The sequence below is a fragment of the Trachurus japonicus genome, chromosome 13 (genome assembly GCF_045865225.1).
Source record: "Trachurus japonicus isolate A0001 chromosome 13, Traja_1.0".
Lineage (NCBI taxonomy): Eukaryota > Metazoa > Chordata > Actinopteri > Carangiformes > Carangidae > Trachurus > Trachurus japonicus.
Genome location: NC_140919.1, coordinates 30,870,143 through 30,891,850, shown reverse-complemented (window position 1 = coordinate 30,891,850; position 21,708 = coordinate 30,870,143). Strand labels below are relative to the sequence as shown.

The 21,708-nt window shown below is 41.9% G+C and overlaps 3 protein-coding genes across 3 annotated transcripts in view; 1 reads left to right on the top strand and 2 right to left on the bottom strand.

The window, feature by feature from the left end:
- Positions 1 to 1,457: 1,457 nt before the first annotated feature.
- lpar6a (lysophosphatidic acid receptor 6a) lies at positions 1,458 to 4,069 on the bottom strand. The gene has a single exon (XM_085795926.1). It carries the CDS (start codon positions 3,176 to 3,178, stop codon positions 2,078 to 2,080), a length of 1,101 nt encoding a protein of 366 aa, XP_085652052.1. The 5' UTR covers positions 3,179 to 4,069; the 3' UTR covers positions 1,458 to 2,077.
- Positions 4,070 to 8,006: 3,937 nt separating this feature from the next.
- On the bottom strand, positions 8,007 to 18,845 carry rcbtb2 (regulator of chromosome condensation (RCC1) and BTB (POZ) domain containing protein 2). The gene is made up of 12 exons (XM_085795925.1): positions 18,665 to 18,845; positions 17,354 to 17,488; positions 16,445 to 16,595; positions 14,474 to 14,640; positions 14,225 to 14,383; positions 13,546 to 13,653; positions 13,299 to 13,441; positions 12,889 to 13,079; positions 12,168 to 12,294; positions 10,056 to 10,195; positions 9,812 to 9,942; positions 8,007 to 9,703 (listed from the first exon to the last, which is right to left on the bottom strand). Exons 2-12 carry the CDS (start codon positions 17,477 to 17,479, stop codon positions 9,563 to 9,565), a joined length of 1,584 nt encoding a protein of 527 aa, XP_085652051.1. The 5' UTR covers positions 17,480 to 17,488; positions 18,665 to 18,845; the 3' UTR covers positions 8,007 to 9,562.
- Positions 18,846 to 19,811: 966 nt separating this feature from the next.
- The window catches only part of fndc3a (fibronectin type III domain containing 3A), a 49,616-nt gene continuing 47,719 nt past the window's right edge, over positions 19,812 to 21,708 (top strand). The window contains exon 1 of the mRNA XM_085795936.1: positions 19,812 to 20,498. The gene's annotated coding sequence lies outside the window, so the exon portion shown is untranslated. The remainder of the gene's footprint in view (positions 20,499 to 21,708) is intronic.

Here is a 21,708-nt window from a genome sequence, read left to right as displayed (position 1 = left end):
AGCGGTGTATACACAGCTTCATGTTCTTGACATTAGGCAACATGCCCATCGAAAGATAGGAACAGTTGTGAAACTACCAGAAGTTACAACAACAGTTGAGTAAGAGGAAGGTGCTGGTTCATTTTCAGAAAGAGATGTGGAAATATTCAATAGGAAATGATTGCACTGAACTTATTTGTTTGGTCACTCTTGTTTCACTATAACACTTGATAAGGTTAGATAATCAGTGTGTGTGTGTGTGTGATTAAACTCTTAAACAGACATTTCATGTTTTGTTCTCCCTGACCTTTGGCCCAGATGACAAGAGCAATGAATACCTGCTGAACAGAAAAGGCCTGTGTTGAATACACACTCAGTTGTGCATGATGATCAGTGATGTGTGGTTACTCACTAGAACCAGTCCTGAACAGGTTCTAGTTGGCCGTGCTTTGAAAGCCCGTGGTGGTGCTGTTGCAGCTGCTCAGATGATGATGATAAGGGCGCTGCTCTAAGACGGCATGAAATCCCTGAGTGTCAAATTGTGCTTGTTTGTTTTCTCAACAGGCCAGGTCTTTAAGCCTGTCCTTGACTCTCTCACGTTGCCTCGGAGCCTCAGCGTTTTAGGTGGGGCACGTATAAAGTGCCGCTAACTGACTTTCAGGTTATGTCAATAAAGTTAGAGCGCCATGTGCTTTCTGTTATTCACTCTCACGCTGTGCCGACTCCTTGCTGTTACATCACTTGAAAATTTGTCCAGCAGGACAAATGTTTTACACTTTTTTTTAAAAATAAATTGTAAACATGATTTCTTTTCATTTTAATTTTACTTTGATGTTGTTTTATTTTATTCTATTTGGGTATGAGCAATTAAAATTATGCTGCCTGACTGTTAGAGTAGTCTTACTTTGTTGATCAAAGGCATCCTGATTTATTGTGCAGCAGCACTGACTGTTCTGTTCCGGTGCACAGGACCGGCCTTGTCGATTACCATATCTATAAAAAACACCACGTCCTTGTGGGGGAGGAAAACAACATTTAACAGGATGATAAAATAGAATTCCTATCTAGGTCAAATTAAACATAAAAGACACTTCACTGCTTCAGCTCCTGTCTGGTACCAAGTGATCCACTCTCTGTGCGTCACCAAATCACGGTGGCTTTACAGTAAAGTGCTTCTTACACATCACATTTACATATTTACTGTTTGCCTGATTTTTTTCTCAGTTCCATTAATAAAGGCTTCCTCTTCTCCATCAGTGGTTGCCACACAGGAAGCTGGCACGACACACCCCAGTGGGAGTCAGAGAGACTCACCAGACGCTCCACTTCCACTTTTTTAAAAACCTCATTTGCATGTAGGACAAACAGAAGTTCAGCAGTTACAGCTTCGTTGCAATTAACAAGCTGCTGCATTGTGCGTGTTCAGCACCTAAAATGAATTGCATATCAGTGTCAAAACATACAAAATGTTTCACTTGTTTTAGACAGTACATGACTTTTATTCATTACTGTGGCATGAGTGCAGTATCTGGAATTCCATGTCAGTGCATTTAATGGCAGTTAACACAATTTAATACAGACTATAATGAAATGCCGCCAGAACAAAGAAAGGCACTGTGACCTATTTGTAATTCACAATTAACACAAAACAACAACAAAACAAGCCGTACTGTACACTTTATAGCTTGATATAACTTTATGTTAATTTAATAGATACTATTCTACAGTTAGCACCACAACTTACCACGGAAATGTTCAGATATACAGGCACATGTAGCATTCAATATCATAACTGTCCTGCTGTTCAGTGATCACATTCCCTTCCAGGTCACTGGCAGAGTAATTGTGCTTTACACAATGTCCATAGGGGAGGGGAATTAATAAGTAGTAATAAATAAAGGAATAAATCCACAGATGCGAACAAGGGATCTTGTAGCAGTAATACTGCAGAGCGGAGGTCCAAACATTTGCCCTGAGATGAAGACTAATATCAGATCATTTTACCTTGGCATGTGCTTCACAAAGTACTCCAAAATAAAATCCATTCCTGTTGTCTCACAGTTGTTTGTCGGTTTATGGATTTAATACAACCCCATGGTCACACTGATGACTCATTATGAAAGACTTTAGCTTTCAGGTTCTTCAGGCTGCACTGCAGGTTAGAGCTGGTCTCCGACTGCAGGGCCTCAGAGAACTTGGCATCATAAGTGCGGTTGACCGTAGACTTCCTCTTGATCGAGTTCTGGATGGTCTCTGAGGTGAAGTAGTAAACAATGGGATCAAAGCAGCAGTTGGATACAGCAATGCAGAGGGCTACTGGGTAGATGGTTCGGACCACAGACTCCACATAGCAGCCTGTCAGAGTTTTGGTGCGGACCAGAGCATAGAAAACCAAGTTTACATTGTAGGGGATGAAGCAAAAACAAAAAATAAAAAGGTGTACAATTATCATGTGCAGGATCTTTGTTTTGTTCAGCTTCCCCCCACGGCTGATGGTTTGGGGGCGACGCAGGGTCTGCAACACCATTATGGAGCAACATACGTTCAGTAGCAGTGGGATGAGAAAGCCCACTGTTTCTATGAAGATCACCACCTTGGACAGGTGGGACTTCCACTGCTTGGAGGAGAAGTTCTCGAAGCAGAACGTAGCGTTAGTTTTGTTTCTCTCTTGCGAGGTGGTCTCTAACATGAACCCTGTGGGGAGGCTCCCTGACAGCACCAGCACCCACACAGCAATGCACACTATCTTAGCATTGCGTTTAGTCCTCAGCGTCCTCGAGCGAAAGGGGTGCACAATGGCTAGGAAGCGATCCACGCTGATGCAGGTGAGGAAGAGCATGCTGCCGTACATGTTGGTGTAGAACAACGAGACGGAGACCTTGCACAGCGTGCTGCCAAAGGGCCAGTTCTGGTTGATGAAGTAGAAGACCCTCAGAGGCAGCGTGCAGACAAACAGCAGGTCAGACACAACCAGGTTCATCATGTAAGTCGTGGTCTCATTCCTCAGCTTCAGAGAGCAGGTGAAGATGTAAATGGCTACAACATTGGTGATCAGCCCCACCACAAACACAATGCTGAAAATGGTGCTGTACAGTGGGTACTTGAAACCATCGTTCTTGTTGCAAGTAGAAATGTTAGCCGAGTTATTGTCCGTCCACGGTGTGGTGAAACCGAAACTCGAGGGGGTGGTGTTGTACATTCTGAGAGACAAAAGTGGAAGGATGAGGGGTGTCTGTTATGTAATAGCTATATAATGAAAGGGCTACCCCATACAACAAATCCACCATGAATGGAGAGAAAGGCACAGAACAGGATGCACTGAAAGACACTCAAAAAACTTTCTTCCATCACCAGTGTCCACGCTGGATAGGACTGCTGCGCATGGCCAACACGATTCCCTCTTGTGTCTTGATGTAAGTTATTTTGGGGGTTACCTCATGTTGAAAAGACCCCTCTCTAGAGGACAGACATTCAGGCTGGAGTGTCCTCCCCTCCCCCCTGAGCTGTCTCTCCACCAGGCTGTGTCCCCACGAGTTGAGGACTGAGCTTTACTTACTCAGATAAATCAGTCAGACAGAATGTGTGTCCCCTGTTTCACTCAGGAAGTCACAAGCTGCTGGCTCCACAACAGAAGTGATGGCATATCCACATTCAGGTCCGTTAGAATTTGTCCTCATGGCAAAACTCCTTGGCTTTGACAAGATTCAGTCCAGTGTTTTTGTCCTTTTCAGTCCCTCCACAGCAGCACTGTAGTCTTCAGCTGTCCTCCTCTCACAAGGTCCTGACCACTAACCGCAAGGCTTCTCCCCAGTAGCAGAACTGAAGCTGGAACTCTCTGTGTCACAATGTGAGTGCGCCTGTTTGTCCCCAGGGTCTGTTTCCTGTCCCCCCTCTCTGTTGCTTTCTTTCAGACTGACTGAGTCACTCAGTTTCTACTTCTCTCTCTCTCTTTCTCTGTTTGTCTCTCTTGCTGACAGCCTCAGGGCTTTAGCCCAGCACGCCTCATCCTCAGAGTTTCTACTTCTCCTTTGTGCCTGTATGGGTAGACAGTTTTTGTACTTTGAGTGGAGAGCAGCTGTAGTAACTCCTCCCACTGCCTCCAGCCCAGCTCCTCCCACTCCTTTGTCTGCTCTTACAGTTAAAGAATAAGCCAGAACAACACTAAGGGAATTCATCAAGATTTTGTCATATGCTCTTGATGAATGGATACATGTTCAGAATGAACATTTTGAGATATTCTTACTATAGCTGCAAATAAGAAAAAATTAAAGATGTATTATTTAAGCAACATTCATATGGGCTTATTTTAAAGCTGGTTTTCATTGACTTAAAACAACAATACAACAATTCATTTTTAACACAACTTTATGACAATCTTTGGAAAGGTCTTATCCTTCATAACTGTGAGTAATGATCACAGCCTTCAATATAGAAAATATATTTTTGTGTTCAACCAATCACCCCATCAATGGTGGAATATAACTACAAATATCCCTTAATAACTTGATACTTCTTCTCCACTACACCACTGTTGGAAATAACTCACTTCACTTCATTGAATTTACATGGCAGCTCTCGTCCGGTAAATTTGCAGTCAAGTTATAAGCTAATAATAACAGTACAATGATGTGAAACCATTTTTTCTGCATGGGAGTTCCTTACTTCTTTTAATGCTTTTGTACCTCAGTTATATTTTGAACACAGCAGCATTTATAGTATTGTAATTTGTTACAAGATATATTTTTTAAAAAGTGCAGTGACACATATGAAAAAAAAAAACTTAAACATTTTTTTAAACTGCTGTTAGTGTTTGATTTGTCTTATCTTCTTCAGGGGCAGGGGGTCAGAAGTGCCTATGGGTAGGTCAGTAAACCTGCATTAGCCTGAGGTGACTGCCTCCGCAGGTCTGACTGGAGCTTATGAGACAAGTGAACTGTCTCCTAGTTGTTTCCTGCCTGTGTGGGCAACGGCTCTGCTAAAGAAGAACAGGGTTTTATTCAGGAACAGAGAGCTTTCTCTGTGTGCACGGGCTTTTTCTTCTGCCCATGTCCATGTGTGCCCACAGCTTTCTCCTCTCAGCGTTCCACTGTGAAACCTATAGTTTCATAAGCTCTCTCATTGAACAGAAGCTCTTAACTTGGCAGCCAGTTGAAACACTGGGCCCTTTGTCGCTCAGCGGGGAAGTATCTTAAGTTTATAAATAATCAGTCTCAGACAACTTGAAAGTGCTCTCAGCTATTTGATTGGCAGCATTGTTGAGTGGATACTGTAATTTGTTTGAATCTGTTTGTGTTGGATGGTTGCTACAGTTTCAAGTAGGAAGTACACTAACTGGATGGGCTTCCTGTCACTACAAAAAATCACAAACAAAAGCAGTTTTTTCTTCTGCCAAATCCACTCTTTGTACCTACATTTGCATAGAATCAAACAATGATCATTTGGTCAGCTGCTTTTTATTGCTTACAATAATTTCCCCCACCGTGTGGAACTGACTCCAGTGATACAAACGTGTTTGCTCTTGTTTGGTAACATGACACTAATCCAGAGACGGTGCATTCTGACTTCACACACTCACCAACAATAGCCAAACAAATGAAGGAAAAAATCTTGCAGAGAATAACAGAGACATTGGGTGTTTTATGGTCAGTGTCCCTCTCTTTGTCAGCCCGCAACAAAATAAACACCATCAAGGCTGGAGCGAAATGTTCAAGAAAAAAGAAAAGAAAACTTGTACTATTGTCTTTGACTCACAAAATAGTTCCATCTAGCACATAAAAACAAGCTCTTCACATGCAAGTATGTGGCTGCTAAACAAAAACATGTGCCTGAAATCCCTGGACTGTTAAATTTCTCACAATGCCAGGAAATCGTCTGGCACCCCTGAAGGCCAAGACATGAATGCCTTCGAATAATTGAGTAAATGCCTGAGAAGGATAGTAGGTGACATAATGTTGTTGTGTAATGATCATCAACGGGCAGCCAGAGTTGGTTTCCAGTTCAAACTTTACAAATCATGGATGCATCATGAATTCAAGTTAAACCCTGCATGTTTGTGACCCAACATAGACCGAAGTTTACTTGAAACACTTGAAATCCTGTGTAAGACAGAGAGAGTTACAGGTGAACCTCACTGAACTGGTGACACATCCAACCAGCCTTGGGTGTGTTTGGTCATAAGTCTGAGACAGCTAATTAAATGTGTCTTAATGACTTGATCCTTCAGCATCAGACGTCTTTGTGTTTGATCAGTGCAACATGAAAAACAAGCTGTCAAACTGAAAGCTGCTCAAGAAATATCCAAACTTGGCAAAAGGGATGTTTCCAATTCACAGTGACTCAAAGCGTCTCCGACTGATTCTCTCATGTTCACCTTGGATACAGAGGCTGCACCAAGGCTGGATTGGCATCAACAACCAAACAACAAGTCAAACCAGTGCAACCCAACAGAACTGCGGTTCATACACAACCCCCCACACCCCGCTTGAGGCCAAGGAAGCGTTCCAGGACTGCAACAGCAACAAAAACTCTTCAGTGAGCAGACACTAGGAGCCCGACATGAGTTTCTCTCTCACTTTCTCTCTCTCACACATACACACAACAAACCCATTCAGTTTAACTGAAATACATCTGAAACTGCTAAGAGTGGGAACAAACGCCACAAAAGAAGAGGTGGCATCATTGACATTCATGTGAGGAAAAGCTTGCATGCAAATAGAAATGTTATAATCTTCTTTTGGACAGTTGACGTGCACCTGTGGTTTCACTGGTTTCAAAATTAGGACTAAAATAGACGCTTGACATTTGGAAAAGGAAAGTAAGAAACAAAGGAAGTGTGGTGTGGGTCTTTGAAGGGCAGAGTGTTCCCCCACAAGCCTTATCAGCTCGGGGGCTATTGACTGCTTCGTAAAACAAACACTCCCCACCCACAAACCCTTCATCCTCCCCACTGGGACAACTGACAGTGCAGGCTTTATCTGCAAATCTTATTAACTTCATGCCAGTTTCACAACTTTTAACACTTTTTTCTTTTTCACAAGTCTCTGTGGCGTCAACGTCCCCCAAACCCCCTTCTTTTTCTTCTTTTTGGGTTCACTGGATTAGAAGCTTTTTCCACGATCCACTAAACAATGAACTCATTTGCAGGCTCTATTTACAAGTCATGCATTTTTAAGCTGTCAAGTCAAAGTGCCAAAGTTTGTGTGTGTGGAACTCAGACTGAAAACACACACAATTGTGTTGATAATGAATTTTGGTAGAGTAAGTGAATCTTGTACTTAAAAAGTTTTACATGAAACTCTACTTTAACTGGGTTTATTCAGTTTTCTCACACCACCAGCCGCCCGGGGGCCATATTTAAAGTTTTAAAAACCACAGGTGTCCTTCCACTTTGATGATTTCACCACAGTTGTTTTAGTGATAGTGGGTGACGTGACATGGACTAAAATTCTGAACGTGATGACAGACCACTGGGCTAAATCTGTCTTGAAGGTAAAAAAAAACACCAGCTTTGCTACATGTTTGAACAACTGTAAAGGTACTGAAGTTATTTCTGTGGGAAAGACAAATCAGTAAGTAACAGAAACCTGTGCACTAGAGAGCTTCCTCTTGCAAGAAGACTGTGAAATCATGTCAGTTACATCTCTGTTTCTGAGTTTAGATAATACAAGGAGTAGGTGCAGATGGCGTGCTCATTGTGTGTCTCTTAAAGTTTCAGTCAGCGGCACACGCTCAGCTTTCTCAAACGGCACTTGATAAGAGAGCGGCTGGTGTGAAAACCACAGCGTACACCAATCAAGCTTCCGGTACATATATAAAGACATTCAAATACTACAGCTTACTTTGAATGGTGTTAGATCTGCACAGTATGTGTTAGTGTTTTGCAACTTGTAGCAAACTGGGGTTGGACATCTAAGTAAACATGGTGCTGCTTGGGTTGCAGATTTCAAACATTATTATATGTTGCTTATACGTGCATGTGAAGGCTGCTAATTATAGCGTAACAGACAGCAATAACACATTCATCAAACTATGCAGATATTCATTTTAATACATTTCAGATTGTCAAATGTTACCTTTAATGCTACTGTCAGCAGTTTGCAGCATTTTCCATACAAAATAATAACACACAGGCAACTTTTAGTGATTATCAAAATGTTAAAAAAAAACCCAAAACAATTACAATAATTGGCTTGTTAAAATAAAAGTTAAAGCAGGTTTACATTCTATTGAGACCAATTTAATGTGTATTCATCTGGTTAACTACATTTAAAGAGTGTGTGGTCCTATACTGTATGAGACTTTATTCAACACAGTCACACTTGGCCTTTACATGTATCTAACATTAGGATGAGGCTCTACCAGGGTCAGGAGAGGTGTAAAAAGAAGCAGAAGTTTGCTGCCCATATACTATTAGTAACAAAACAAAAGCAAACCACAATGAACAACCAAACTTTTGTAAACAGTAAAAATAAGCTGCATCTACAGTATAACATTGTCGACGGGTATAAGTATGCTTGTGTTAGTCAGACACTGTTTTAGCTGCACAGAGAGGGTTAATCTGAACACAAGTAAACATGCAGTAGGATGTTCTCATCGCTCACAAAGTGTAACTGCACCTTTTTCTTTTCCCCCATCGGTCTGTTGATGGTAGCAACTGTCTACAGCAAAACAGTGCAAATGTTAAGTCGAATACAAACGTCATACGGCAACCATAAATTTGGATGGCAAAGGTGAACTACTGTGATATATAAAAACACAAAGTGGCAAAGTGTAACAGTGACTTAAAGAAGAGAACAGATAATCATCAGATCTGTTATAAACTAGATTTGCTTGGAAAGAAAAAAGGTCTCAAAGTTGCAGTTTTGTAAAAAGAAGAACAGCTTGTTTGGTTTTTTTCATCAGTTAAATACAACTTCTCAATCCAGACGGTTTGAGAATCAAGGCTTCAGAGAAAAGCAGCACAAAAGTGAAGGGACAATTCATGGCCGACTTGTTGGTGGCTGATCACTTCCTGTCTCTACTGTTCAGAAATAATCTACTACAATGTGATGTACACAAGTGTGTAATGACAGGGGGCTGTGTTCTAAAAACCAAAAAACAACCTAAATGTTGACTGTGTTTATTTTTTCATGGTTGCAGTGCTTTCATATATCCTTTCTGAGTTGGTTGCTGCTGTGAGTAGGTCTCGCCGCATCCGTCTGGTACACGCTTGATGAATCAAAGCAGACACTGAATCACCCAAGCATACAGTGGGCGATGCAGAGACGGCCGCTGGCGCATCTTGCTATTCTGCCTCTGCACTGTCTTCTTGTGACCGGACAAGTGGTACAATCCAGTGTTTACCACCCCGACACCCCCCCCCCCAAGCAACCGTTGTGTTTGGGGAAGGTTTAGGGGGCAGCAGCGCAGAGGCCTCAGCTACAGGGTGAAACCTTAAACCGCGCCTCTCTCCAGTGTTTACATCCCTGGTGACAAGTCTTTGAAGTGCTGATCGGCTTGGTGTTTACTTTGGTCTAGGGGTCGAGTCTCAGCACCTCAGTGAGCTTAAACCTCATCATGTTGGATGCATCTCTGCGCGCTCTAGTCAGTTTTTGAAGGCCCCGTAGCGGCTGGCTTTGCTAATGAAGTTCTTGAGCAGGTCGTGGTCCATGTCTGCAAAGGCCTGGGTCTGCGTGACAGCTGTTAGGTGGTTGACGCAAAACTTGAAGCAGAACTCCTCCAGGTCCTAAAAATGAAGAGTGCTGTCTGGTCAGTGCTGAGCATAACTAACTAGCTAGTGTGAAGGCACCCACCACCAAGCTGTCTGACTGTGTGTCAGCGGCTATAAGCTTACCCGCGCCTCATACTTGACAGCAGCTGATAGCAGAGTGATGGCGTTCTCCTCAGAGATGCCTCTCTTGATCGTTTCCTGGCACAGCCTCTTCAGCCTCGTCTCTCGGTAGAAAGTGGCCAAATCAAGCAACCCTAAAAACACAGAAAAACACACGTACAAGAACAACAGTAATGGGTGAGTGTGTGTTGGCTCTATTCGTAGTGCTGTCAGTGTGTAACAGGCTGTGCTTCCTCTCTGGCTTTACCAATAGCATCCTCTGGTGGCAGGTTGATAGTGTCCGTGTAGAGGTACTCCAGAAAGGCTCTGTATACCAGGTATGAGAACTGGTGGATTTCTATGGCGTCCTCATCAGTTTCATTCAGAAGTGCACGGAAATGCTCACACCTAGACAAAGAAGAGAGGTATGACATGCTTAAAAGATGCCACATCCTCTTTTCGCCGAGTTATTAGAAAAAAAAAGGCTCGCCCTTTTCTCCTCATTGTTTTTCTTTTTTGCTCGCCATGCTGTAATGATTACAGAACAACGTACCACTTTCCAGGAACTGAAACAGGGTTTTAAGTAATAAACAGGATCTTTGTGACGTAAAACAGAGCAGTCTGCAAACTGCATTACCAGCCAATAAGTGGTTGCATGACCCTGCTAATTAATTTTCATACAGAGTGGCAATCAGCGCTGAAGGAGAGGGAAAAATATCTGCAGAGCATCAATTTAAAACATTAATAATTAGCCAATGTCAAGAAACATAGCCCAGAAGTAACAATTCATTGTATAGTAATGTCAAGAAATATAGCCAAGAAATAACAGTCTAGTAAAATATATGTAATAATAACAAGTTGTAGTAGTAGAATGATGCTGATGTTCTCACTGCACTAACAATCAAAGTGGGAAACATCAATAATAACCAATAAAAGAAATGGCTGTTCTCTGTTAAGGCTGGTAATTATAACTGTTATAATTGTAAAACACGTAACTGAACAACGAGCCACCTGAGGTAGCAGGGGATGAAAGTTCATCGGTTTTCAAGGCAAAATATTACACATTCTTTCATGCTTTGAACTTTTTGGGAAAGGCCAGATTTTTTCTCCACCAAGTCTTGCAGTTGACCGTTATTTCTAGGCTATTTCTCGACATTACGACGCAACTAATTGTTATTTCTTGTCTATTTCTTGACATTATCACATAATTAACAGCATGTATATTAAAGGGTTACCAAATTTTTATAAATTCATGCACTGATCAAGATTCAATGTTCAGCCCATTACACATCTCCTGGGGGAAAGTGGAGGCAGTCTGCCAACAACTATAATCCAAAGGGTTATTCCCAATTTATTCTTTATGGCTTTCTGCATCTGAAATACTGATTACCTTCTTTCTTTTTTTCCCTACGTCTACACTCACTGCCAATTGTCTTAAGGCTGAAAACATCACAACATCACAAAACAACACAACAAGTGCCTTTCTGCCATTTGTTTTCAGGTTCTGGCTGAACAAACAATGCATGTCTCATCCCTTAAGTGCATCTCAAACATATCATTTGAATGTGACCTTGCCAGAACAGGCATTATTCGTTGCTGGGCACTAAAGGTTGATGTCGCAGACAGTCTGGCTCCTTCCTACTGACAGTGCAAAAGAGCAAGGCACCGGAACACAGATACTTTGAGTCCAAGTGTGGTTATAAAAAGAAAAACGGGAAACAATAGGTCTGTCTTTGCTTCCACGACATTAACAGGAAACACGAGGAAGCGCTGTTTAACAGATGGTGTTTAAATATAGGAAACGCGGCACAGCGGGTATATAATGTATATGCTGCACATGTTAAATTCATTATCAGAGAAGGATGGCTCGGTGTATTGGCAGTCACCATGGCTGCACAACCAACAGAATTATTGGTTTGTCTTGACTTCCTGTCTCTATAATCAACAATCACACAAGTCTGCAACATCAAAGTGTGTTTCTGTTCCCCTGAAAACCCCAGTGCCTTCATTGCTCATGACCAGACGCAACCTCTGAATGTGAAAAATACACTCATGTGACCAAAATGAAAGGCAGGGTTGAAGAAGCAGCTCTGGTGAGGAAGAAAGGGAAAAAATACATCTCTCAGTCAAGCAAAGATGAAAAGAGATGACTCGACATCAGAGGGGAAAACCTGGAGACCACAATTAGCTCCTTTGTACATTCTCTACAAAATTAAATATTTTTTTATGTTCAGCTCAAAATGTTTGCATACACTGTGGACACATATCAGTAAGTAAATCCTACATGCACAAAGTAAAGGGTGTGTATTTGCAACCCGTTCATAGCAGCACTCGTTCACAATTTGTCTTTGGACTTGAGTGTGTTTGTGGCTCTTTGTACCTGATTTTCAGCAGCGCTTTGTGAACATGAATACACTTCCCATCAACCAGGAACTTCAGGTCTGAGATCTCTGGGCTGTCAAACTCCTTCTTCAGAGACTGGGCCACGGTCAGGTAGTCATCTCCATCTGACGAAATAGAGAACATAATGATTTCTCTTTTTAAAAATTAGCAAAATGCTCTCTGAATGACGCCTGCCTCAAGTGCTTTATGATAACGTCTATTTTTATACAACTGTAACAACTGTATACATAAATACACAAATAGATTATTTTTTGAAATCTCACAAATGACACTTTCGAATGACTCCCTCTGGTAGACACTGAAAAGAGAAAAATCAAAGAATCTAATCTCAGATCTAATTTGAATGACTAGTACAATCAAGAACAAGTTACAATAGACAACAATTGCCCTGTTGATTTCAGTGGTTTGTTTGCTAAGAGAGGGGTGTCACAAACCGTGCAAAAAGAAGCATAAACAATAAAATAACATCTCAAGGTGAAATGTTTGTCAGGTTGGGGTGAGCAGATAAGATCAATCAGCACATGTATGTCTGTTTGAAGTGACCAGGAAACAGATTTTCCTGTTTATTTCTAAGCCCACTTCCTGGAATTCCTGGAGATATGTGCCCACCGCATGGTATCGTTACCTCTGACCAGTCAAAAGATCAATGGAACAAAGTGTTCACTTCGAAAATATTTATATCTCTACACCGCGCTTACCTACTGAGAGGAGGTGCCATGTAACCGCAGGTGTGGCGAAGCACGCGAACACATCGTCCGTGCTGCTGAAATGGGTGAGGTGGGGGCTGGCCACAGCTTGACCTCGACACTGACCCCACATCAGAACCTGCCCGCTCTGGGTCTTGGCTGCAGACGTGTGGCTGGTGTGACATGCAGCCACCTCCACCATCCTAGTGATAAAAACTGAAGTTAGACCTTCTGCTGCTTTAACACTGCAACATGTTGAAGATGTCTTGATAGAGCAAAAAGAGGGTGTGTCATTATTGATAAAAACTACCAGTGGGCATTACTTTTAAAGGATTCATCTCACACAATATTGTCATGCAGTTCTTAGTAACCCGCTCGGATGCCACTGCTAATTTAGGCTGAGGTAAAAACAAAATACTGACCTCTCCTTGTCTGTGTTTATTTGAGTGGGAAGAGCTTGGTTACTCTTATTCCCTGTTCCCAACTGCCCATATGAGTTTGCTCCCCAGGCATAAACAAAGCCCTCATCTGTAAGCGCCAACGTATGTGCATATCCACAGGCAACCTGCATGTGGAGGGAAGAGTGTGATTAAGCTGAAAACTGGCCGAAATAAATAATTCAAAAACATCCTCATAAGAACTCTCTCTCTCTCACTCTTTAACTCTTACCTGGATGATGTTGACACCTTGGAGAGCAGCAATCCTGCACGGTGTCTGCTGATTACCATTGTTGCCCAGACCAAGCTGTCCATTACAATTGTAGCCCCAACCGTAGATCTATGAGACGATACAAACCTTGATTCACTTTCTTTTTGTCTATTCATCTATCTATCTATCTATCTATCTATCTATCTATCTATCTATCTATCTATCTATCTATCTATCTATCTATCTATCTATCTATCTATCTATCCATCTATCTATAGTATACTAAAAAAGTGCGGTATACTAAAGTGCGTGAAAATAATATACAGTATAGTCAGAATATATAATATATTCTGATTCTTGGTGGAGAAAACACTGCCATTCCTAGTTTACATCATGTACGAAATCACATATATATTATTATATATATTCACAATACATGTTATACCATTTTATGTGAGAGCATTATATCAGGGTAAAAATGAGATTTGGCCCTACTAATGAGAAAATAAGGTAAAAACACAACATGGTGAGTCGTGCAAGGCGATATACAACTGCTTAGTCATGCATATCTTGAGTGTGACATTTTTATTTGTCTCCACTTTTAAAAAGTTCTGGGCTGCTGGCTGCCAAAACGCTGACCTACTGAGACTACTGATTCACTTATTCATGTTCACATCTGCCACTTGATGTAACCCATTACCTCTCCGTTGTCCAGAACAGCCATGGAGCAGAGCTGACCGCAGGCGATGTTAACCACCACTTTGTTCTGCAGGCAGCTGCTGACCCTGCGTGGTGTCGGCTGGTTGGCAGTGGACCCTGAGCCGACTTGGCCCGAGTTGTTGTAGCCCCATGCATACACCTGAACCCAGAGATATCATGGTCACTGCCCAAAGAACTATAGATTTAGCAAAAAGAATATTCAGTGAGAACACACCCGAGGAGAAATTACCTCTCCGTCGGTCGTCAGGGCGATAGTGTGGTGAGAGCCGCAGGCCACCTCCGTCACTCTCTTGCTAAGGAGGTTGGTGGACACCAGGGCAGGGGTCAGTCCGTGGTTGGTGGTCCCATTACCGAGTTGGCTGTAGCCGTTGTGGCCCCAAGCAAACACCTCTCCATCTGCAGAGCAGTAGGCAAACTTTTATTCATGTTGTCACAGTGGTTAATATTTTATGAGGAGATAAGAAGCAGCCACATAATTTACAGCACTCAGACTCAGTACAATTCTGAATAGAAATGATAAGGGATATTAGCATTTGTTAAAATAGCATTTATGAAACTGATGACTTTAATATATTTGCTGAAAAAGCAGCAGATAAAAATACACTCACATCGATAGAGCAGACAAAGGTAGCGTGTCAGCAGAGATAACGTAAAGCAGCACCTAGCATTTACTTTGTATTATCAAATACAGTATAGATTTTGTTATGACTCTCATTTCCAATTGTATACTGTCATATATTGTGTTTCACAGAATGGAACCAAGGAAGAATGACTGGTCTTTCTAATGTCACAACTGATCAGGATGGATCAGGATTGTAGTATCTGGAAAATGGGGATCACAACTGGCTGAATCACTCTCCCCGATCCTGTTCATCATGGACATGATGAATATACTCACTGAAGCAGCAGGGAGGGAAAATACAATGAAGACCGGCACTTGCCAACCTTCAAAAGGATATTTTATGGACAATCAAACTCCAACGACATCATCCCTTGACTACAAGCACAGTAGTCAAAAAGCATGGTGATCACAAATGACAAGAAAAGTGAAAGTGAGAAAATTCCTGCTCCAGATCCAGGAGATAGTCAACTGAGGAAAGGCCAAGCCTGCAATGGAGGTAAAGTGAGAGACATGATCCGAGCAGAGGTCTGTCACCTGGAGGAGGAGGGCTGTGGAGCTGCATAGGTGGTGATGGGGGAGAAGCCACAGTGCAAATGATGTGGAGAAAGAGGCTGGTTGTGCTTAGCCAGGCCATTATGACAAGGTGCTCAGAGCACAGGCTGTCATCCTGGAGCGAAAATGACAAATATAAAACCAATCTCATCAATCCAGAGGACAAAGAAGAGCCTCCGTCCTGTAGCTGCAGGATCTTGGGAGATGAGGTGAACTGAGAAGAAAACCACACTTCCCCCAAGGTCATAATGTTTGAAGGCGAAGAGGATCATCCTGATTTAACTGACTCATTGGAAGATGGATGACGAGACACTTCAGAAAAGGACGGCCACCAAGTACCAGGATCTGGTCCAACACTGCAGTGACAAAGTGCAGACTATTTGGCTGCCGGAGTTTTAAAGAGCAGTCGGTGTGGAAGATGCTCACAGCCCTGGGAAAAGCAGGGATGATTTGAAAAGCTACAAACATGTCTGTATAATGGCATCACAGCTGACAATGGATATCAGTGTAAAAACCAGACCATGAGGAGGAAGGAGCTGCCTGCAGAGCTCAGAGACAGGGTGGTGATGGGCCACAGATCTGGGGAAGGCTACATAAACATTTCCGCTGCATTGACGGTTCCCAAGAGTGTCAGACAACCACAACTCTTATAGCCAAACTTAGCACTGACTGAGTAGGTTGCATTAAATACATTGTGTCTATTTTTGGTGCAAAACTGTACCAACAGTCACACATCAAATTAAAGAGACACTTTTTTTTTTTTTTTACCTCATTACACCAGGCTAAAGCTTGCCAGTTTTTAATTAAAACTGAAAATAACAAACTCTAATCAATACCCCATCTGAATCTTTTAAGTATTTTCTGTTAATACACAATTATATTCAAGCTGTAAAGGCACAGCATCATAATAAAACCAGACTCTAGACATCTGCATCTCTCATCTTGTTTGTCTGTCATGTCGTTCTTTTGCCTCCTGAGGAAATTATCGCCTTGAGGGACAAACAAAAGTTTTCTGAACTGGATTACCTGCAGTGGCGATAACCACATGTGGTCCTGTTCCATAGCTTAGGGACACAATCTTCTTTCCACACAAAATATCAATCCTGCGCGGCTCAATAGTGCTTTGAAGGTCTCCGAGCCCTAAGCAGCCACTGCAGTTTGTGCCCAGAGCAAAGACCTGCAAATAGCAAACATCACTGTTGAAATGCTCCTGATTAATGGTACACAAATGCAACGTTCTGGTGTTTACTGATAATATGGTAAATATTGGGGGGTTTGACATCCTGGGATGAGAGTAGATATGATAGGATTAGCTTTAAAATAATGGAAAAGTTACAGCTATTTGGGTTTCTGTTTTCATTAACTGGCTGTAAATGTGAGAAAATAGACAAAAATGTCCCTCATAACTTCCCAGTGCAGAGATTTGGATGATTTATATGATATCAAGTGATTAACTGGTTTACAGAGTCAACTTTCCAGCCAAATTTATCTACATCTGCAGCCAAAGTGTAATCTTTTAAAAGATTTGGTTATCAGAGGCATTTAGTAGCGTCTGAAGTGAAATCCATTTTTTATACCACAATCCACTGCACTGAAACATAAACTGCTTGGGCTACAGGAACAAACAGTTGAGCAAGGGTTGAAAAGATGAGGCACGCTCTCCACCTTTCCACAGGATAAAAATGGAGCTGGCTGGGGTATTAGGCCTGTATGGCTAAAGATAGCCTCATTCTATCTGCTTATCCCTGTGCCTGGAACTGCACCTTGTATCAACCAGTCAGTGAAAAGGCTGCAGCATTTTCTACCCACTTTTAAAACAGAAAAAAACTGTGCTATAAAGTAAGTTATAAAGGATGTTAAATCTGATGAGTGGTGCAACAAGTCTTCATGTAAACAAAAGGATTAAAGCGCCATTGCTTAATGCCCAAGGGTTACCTCATCATTAACTGTGACATAGAGGGCTTCGTTTGCAGCGCTGCCAAAGACACAAGCCTGGCGGATAAGCCGTAGTTCCTCAGGAGGAAGGAGTGCAAACACTGGCCACTTCCCCACGTCCAGCATAATACTCAGCTAGGAGAACACACAGTTAAACAGATGTGAATATTAGTCATACAGATGATGAGATCTTAAAAAATATATACCATCCTACTATGGGAGGAGGCCTTTGTGGAATAAAGCCAGAGCTGTTTTCTGGGTTGTCTGCATTTACTCTATAGCAAATTCCTTAAGCGTTGTACTTTAGGTTTTTTTGTTTTGTTTGATATGAACAGACAAGTAAAATGCTGAGTCACAGTCAAGCACAAATTTTCTGATGTTGTCATGTTAAAGCCACTGCTTCTCTGATCACTAATACAGTTGACCAAAAAATGTCTGACCAAAATTAAATCAAACAAAGAAAAAATCACTGTATGTTTAAAATTATGCTTTGCACACACAGTCTACAGCTATTAATGCATAAACTGTAAACTGAGGAGATAAAACATCCACTAGAGTCTCAATATCTCATACTGTAAGAGTCCAGGAAAACAGACAGCTACTGGGCACTGAGCCCAGTTTGGTAATGAATAAAATGTATGTGTTTACTGAAAGAAGAGTGAAGTCCAGTTTGTGCTGCCTCTATTTGAGTTTTACACAACATTTCCAGAACAGTGTCGTTGTTTTTTTTGTTTTTTGAGACCATGATGTTGTCAGGGTGGTGAAGCCAGACTACGTCAATGGATCAGAAATCAGGTACAATATTTCAGATTTTCAATACATGATCATGAAAAACTACTTGTCTCTACGTGCAGAGCTGTACGACAACATTAAACGGCACATAGAGGGAATAACGGTGTCTAATAACGCTTCCGTTTGTCATAAGTAACGTAACAAACTCCAAGTTTCAATAATGGCGGCTTTATTCTAAAATACTGTTATATCTAATAAATCCACGGAGATTGTGCATCACTGAGTAAGTTAATAACGTCAAGTTGCACTTAGCACGAGGAACGCCTCCCATAGCTTAGATGAGATGTTCAACACTTCAGATAATCAAATAATGCTAAAGTGGACACAAACAAGCAACGCATGAAGCTATGCATGTAGCAGGACTTTTTAACGACATAACTATCTTGCCATTAGCTATTAGCGGTAGCTGTCAGTAAGCACAACGATGCCCAGTAAAAACACTGTCGAGCTAATTAGCCTAAGAGTGTTGTTGTTGTTGCTGCTGCGGGCTGTGGCTCAAACTGTTGACATTAACGTTACCTTGCTGTGGTTCTAGCTGGTGTTTCGTCCGCGATGTCTCTCTCTAATTGACAGTGACTCTGGGAAAATGTTCGCCAACATATTTGGCGATTCAGGTTGCTGATGAAATCATGTCAGCAGTCTCATGTCAGTTGCTGTGGTTGCAGCTTGTTGTAGTTAGCTTTAATCGCTACACCACCGAGTGAAAAAAACACACACCACCTCCCGTACTTCCTTCCTGTGGCCCGGTGGTGCGTTCACTGACAATCGGAGCGGTGCACTTCGGTTGTTTATTTGTGTTTTTAATTCCTATCGACCTATCGACCCCCATATACCTTCTGGGGTCATCTAGTTTTCTATGTTCATTTTCCCATCAGTTCTTTGAGAACACACACACACACACACACACACACACACACACACACACACACACACACACACACACACACACACACGCCTTTACACTTTACACTGCAGGAGGCACATGGCACTCCTTTATAAAGTCCAGCAGATGGAGCCGTGGAGAAGCCTGGTCTTAGTTAGAGTGCCTGTAGAGAGATACACATTGTATTTCAAAATGAAATCAAATGTGTTATCATTTATGTGGAAATAAACCCCACGAGGACATATTTCAAATTAGTTTCTGCTTTAATGTGCAGATATATGGATCATTTTATGTCAGCAGCCTCAACTTGTTTGCTGTCTACAAATGATCATAGACTGTATATAAAAGAGGTAATTAGACCTACTTTTGACTATTCAGGTTGTGGATTAACAGTTGTAATGTTACATCCCAAGTCTAAGCCTGAGTCTGGCGCTGCAGCATATTATAAAATATAATGGGCTCCCCAAAGCAAATAAATGCTGATTTAGATTTACATCTATTTCCTTTAATAGCCAATCATCTGCATTTACATCCAAGTCTATTGGAGCAAAAATAATATTTCACTTTAAAACCACAGACAAGCAAAATAAAGAGGATCAATTAATATAATAGTTATTTGAAAAAATGTGGTTGATGAATAAATGAAGTCGTTTCCATCACATTTCCTGTTGTTTAGCCGAGTTTTCGTAAATATGTGCCAGTGCAAGACCGAGTCGAATTAATTCGCACTTAAGTGAATCAAAAATAATTTAATCGCCTCAACACATAGTAGCCTACACATTTTCTCTGCGACTGACTTGGTGGACGAACCGATCACAGACACGTCAACCATTTCCATTAAGTCATGGAAATGTAGGAAGACAGATGTAGCCTAGTTCATTAACTGCACCGGGTATTGGAAACGTCACGGCACCAACTAACATTAAACAACCGTGACTGTATCAGAAATGTTTCTCATCTTTATCTTGGAATTTGGGATTCGTCATGATTTGCTGTAACACGCATGCGCACGGAGCCCCGTAAGCGATGGCGAAATTCCTGCCTTTTATGCAAGGAGCAGGGTTGGATGGAAAGTTATCTCGATAAAAATTGGCTATTCGGCTGACATTATCGACACTTGGCATCGGCACTGTCGCTCGCCGGTCACTTCTATTTGTTTTAGGTGTAGTTAACGCAGGCGATCGTCGTTCACACTACGAGGAAAAGCACATCTTCATCTTGCTAACTCTTATTAGCTGGGCAGCATTAGGGTAGCTAACGCTAGCATGTCACATTTTGCCTTGCACAGTGCTTATCTGGCCAGCTAGCTAGGTATCCGTCTCAGGTGTTGCAGAAAGTAGCCGGTCGCCGGAGCTCGCAGCAGACGTTCAACATTTGTGGGAAGAGCGGGCAGAGGAGCCACCACCATCACTGTGCATCGGCGTGTCAGTCAAGACTGCTGCTGCTGCTGCTGCTGAGCCGACTGACTGAGTGAGTAACGCTAGCTGCGCTACTGGCAATAACTCAACGTCGTGTTGCTGCTTGACAGTGTGTCTCTTTAATGCACCTAGAAATAAAACGTTAGGGCTGAGCAGCCGGTGAGTGAGCTGACTGCAGTGTGTGTAGTGCTGCAGTTAGATAACCGAGAGCCATGACATAATGCTACGCGTACACACCTGTAGCTAGACTTTGTCTTGTCTTGGCTGCACAAGGTGGCTGGCTAACCCAGTTGGCTTAGCTTATACTGCGAATAAGGAGCATTACCTTCTCTGCGTTGACTTTAGTATTAATAATGCGTCATGTTACACATGATAATGGACAGGCCTGGTAACAATGGATGTGCAGTGAAGCTGTAAGTCAGCTACATGCTCTGAATGGAGAGCCAGCTGTTGCAGTGTGAAGCTGACTGGCATGAGGAAACATTTATCCAGGTGTTCCAGCTAAACCATCACAGTAAAGTGTTGTTTGAAAATAGGATGCATTTTTTTTAAAAGTATTATTACAAACTGACAACCACAAATTCCAACTCATTTTATACGTGAGGCTTTATTCCCCTTATTTTTTATGTACAGTTTTCAGTCTCATGCTTTTTGTGTCTGATTCTTAACAATGGGGAACAAGCAGAAGTGTTGTCTAGACAAAATAGCCTATTATTCTAACCACTTAGGGTGTTTCCCCCTGTTTCTACTAAAACTGTAACTGAGAAACAGCTGTGTCCTCTCTGACTGCTCTCTTGACCACAGTCAAATGTGATGTTAAAGCAGGACAACAACAGATGTTGCCACAATTTCGGTACAGAGGTGAGGTTTATTGTAGTGGAACAGGAGAGGCAGTGCACAGGCTAATGCAACCACAGCTGGTGTTTTTCACAGAATTTTTTAATAAGAGGCTGTGGTGATTTCTGATTATTTATCAACAGCTTCTAATAGCCACATATTTATCCAGACGAGACAAAGGAGTAATGAGGGGAAAGTACCAACCAGCACTGTGTGATGGTAACATGGCACTCAGAGGACACAAACATGACATCATTCTTGGAAAAAAAAAAAAAACAACAACTTTACTTCCTGTGGGAGAAATTAATTAATCTATGGCTTTACCAGTTTGTGTGAAAGGTGAAAGGTGGGTGGTCAGTGGCAAATGGAAATAAGATAAGTGCTTGTGATAGGATACCCCTCCCCCCTTTGCTTCCTTCTGTTTA